This window comes from Oxyura jamaicensis, assembly GCF_011077185.1.
Source record: "Oxyura jamaicensis isolate SHBP4307 breed ruddy duck chromosome 28 unlocalized genomic scaffold, BPBGC_Ojam_1.0 oxy28_random_OJ114, whole genome shotgun sequence".
Lineage (NCBI taxonomy): Eukaryota > Metazoa > Chordata > Aves > Anseriformes > Anatidae > Oxyura > Oxyura jamaicensis.
Window position 1 is genome coordinate 1 of NW_023304836.1, and position 2,916 is coordinate 2,916.

A 2,916-nucleotide genomic window follows, 5' to 3' on the forward strand; every position below is an offset into this window, starting at 1 on the left:
CCCCCCGCACCCCGCAGGTCCCCAGAGCTTCACGGGCGAGGACTGCGCCGAGCTGCACGTGCACGGCGGGCCGGCGGTGGTGAGCGGGGTGCTGCGGGCGCTGGGTGAGAGCCCCCGTCCCCGTGTCCCCAAACCCCTGGGGTCCCGCACCCCGGGGTGCTCCCGGAGGGTTCACCCAGCTCGGGGCTCACCCGGTGGCCCCGTGGCAGGGAGCCTGCCCGGGCTGCGCCCCGCCGAGCCGGGCGAGTTCACGCGGCGAGCTTTCCACCGCGGGAAGCTGGACCTGACGGCCGCCGAGGGGCTCGGGGACCTCATCCACGCCGAGACAGAGGCGCAGCGGCGCCAGGCGCTGAGGCAGATGGAGGGCGAGCTGGGGAGGCTCTACCAGCGCTGGAGCGAGACCCTCACCCAGGTAAGGGGGGCCTGGGGGGGGGGGGGGTTGGGGGTGTCCGGGTGCTTGGGTTCTTTTCCCTCGACGCGTGGTGAGAACGGGCTGGGGACACGGGGGCTGTCCCCGCTGAGCCTCGTCCCCCTGGCTGCGCCCCAGGCTCTTGCCCACCTCGAAGCCTACATCGACTTCAGCGAGGATGACAACGTGGAGGAAGAGGTGCTGTCCCAAGGTAAGGGGCGGCGGGGGGCACGGCACCCTGTCCCCGCTGTCCCCCCCCGCCCCCCCACCGACACGTCCCCGTTCTGTCCCCGCAGTGGACGCAGCCGTGCGGGCGCTGGAGCAGGAGCTCGGTGCCCACCTGCAGGACGGGCGCCGGGGGGAGCTGCTCCGGGGGGGGGTCCGCGCAGTCATCGCCGGCCCCCCCAACGTGGGCAAGAGCAGCCTGCTCAACCTGCTGTGTGAGTGGGGCGCGGGGGGGGCTGCTGGTGACATTTAACCCCCCCCACACCTCCCCCTTGGGGACAGCAGCCACCTCCCCATCGCCGACGCTGTACGGGCAGGAGGTCCCTGGCGTCACCCCCCAACCCCCCTGAGCCCCCCGTCTCCCACCCCCCCCCCCAGGCCGGCGCCCGGCAGCCATCGTGTCGCCGGTGGCGGGCACCACGCGGGACGTGGTGGAGGTGTCCCTCAACGTCACCGGGTACCCCGTGGTGCTGAGCGACACGGCCGGGCTGCGCGACGCCACCGACCCCGTCGAGCAGGAGGGCGTCAGCCGCGCGCGGGACCGGTGAGCTGGGGACCTGGGGGGGGTGGGGAGCAGGATGGGGGGGCACCCCCCCCTTATTTTACCGCAGGGTTGGGATGTGCAGGATGCGGCCCCGTGCCCAGCCCTGCCGCGTCCCCGCAGGCTGCAGCGAGCAGACCTGGTGCTGGCCGTGCTGGATGCCACGGCCGTGCCCGCCGAGCCAGCGGGGCTGGGGGCTGCGGTGGGGTCCCTGGTGCCCCCCGCCGCCCCCTGCGTCCTGGTGCTCAACAAGGCCGACCTGCTGGGGGGGGACGCGGGGGCTCTGCGTGCCGCCTGCGCCCAGGGACCCCCCGTGCCCCCCGCCACCCTTCTGTCCTGCAAGACGGGCGACGGCATCGACCGCCTGCTGGAGCTGCTGGGGCAGCAGCTGGCACGGCTGTAAGCGCACGGGGGTTTTTCGGGGGGGGGGGACACGACACGCGGACGCGACACCGCTTCCCCCATCCCCGTCTGGGCATCTTGAGGAGGTGTTTTTGCAGCTCCAGGGTGGTTTTCTTTTTTTGCCCCCCTCCCCAGGTGCGGAGACCCCCTGGCCGGCTCGCCCAGCCTGACGCAGAGCCGGCACAGCCAGCACCTCGGGGACTGCGCGGCCGCGCTGGCGCGCTACGGCCGGCACCGCCCGCGGGACCTGGGGCTGGCGGCCGAGCAGCTGCGGCTGGCGCGGCGGCACCTGGGGCGCATCACCGGGCACGTGGGCGCCCAGGACGTCCTCGACATCATCTTCAGGGATTTCTGCGTCGGCAAGTGACGGGGTGCCGGGCCATGCCCCCCCCCCGCCCCCTGCGGGTATTAAACCGTGGTGCCTTGGGCTGCTTCTGGCATCCTTCCCCCCACGCCCCCCGGCGCGGTCCCCGCAGGGCTCGGTGGCCCCGTGCCAGGACGCTGTGATTTCCCCGGCTTGGGGCCGGAGGGGGGCAGGGGGGGGAGTATGTCGTGAGCCCCAGCTATGGAAAAAAAAAACACTGGGAAAGGCCACGTTTCCTGGCCAGGAGGATAAACAAGGAGCTGGAGTGTCTGGAATGGAAAAACCTTGGCTTCACCCTTGGGCATCTCCTTCCCAACGCACGGCACGGGGCCCCGTGGGATGCGGGGCACCCCAAACGCCCTCCCCAGGGCAGTGGTTGGGGGGTCCTGCCCCCCAGCATGGCCCCACAGCTCCAGTCCGGTGCCCGGGTGCCCCCCAGCTCTCCCCCCCACCTGCTCCATGGCCTCTCTGGGCTCGGTGGGGTTGGGGGGCCCTAAAGGTGGGGGTGTTCCTGGGGGTGCTTGTTCTACTCCCGCCCGCATTTGGGCTCTGGGGTTATTTGTGGCAGAGCTCTGGGGGGCTCCTCCAGCAGCAAGCGCGTCCCTGTGCTCCCCAGCTGGGCTCCACGGGGTGGCTGGGGCTGAGCCCCGCTGTCACCCCCATCCCACCCTGTCCCTGCACCCTGGGGACAAGGGGGACCCGGTAGTGTCTCCATGCCTGGGGACGGCTGCAGCGCGTGGCTTTGTGTGGCGTGGGGGTCCCAGATGGGACCCCGGGGGTGCTGGCTAGGGACAGGGACCCTCTGGTGGCCCGCAGGGTGCTACGTGCCATGGGCAAGGTGCTGGTGGCGTGCGGGCAGCGCGGGAGGGGGCGTCCCGGCAGGCCGGGTGTCAGGAAAGGCTCTTTAAACAGGAAGGCGAGGGAAGCGCGGCCATAAATCAGAGCGTGGCAGCGGCGATTCATCACCGGGCTCGG

The 2,916-nt window shown here is 72.2% G+C and overlaps 1 protein-coding gene across 1 annotated transcript; it reads left to right on the forward strand.

The window, feature by feature from the left end:
* Positions 1–4: 4 nt before the first annotated feature.
* Positions 5–2,004, forward strand: GTPBP3 (GTP binding protein 3, mitochondrial; the record flags this gene model as incomplete). The annotated part of the gene is made up of 7 exons (XM_035313109.1): positions 5–104; positions 210–412; positions 548–620; positions 706–849; positions 1,013–1,178; positions 1,299–1,574; positions 1,713–2,004. Coding segments are annotated over 7 exons (1,194 nt in total), but the record flags the coding sequence as incomplete, so codon positions are not given.
* Between the last annotated feature and the right edge of the window lie 912 nt (positions 2,005–2,916).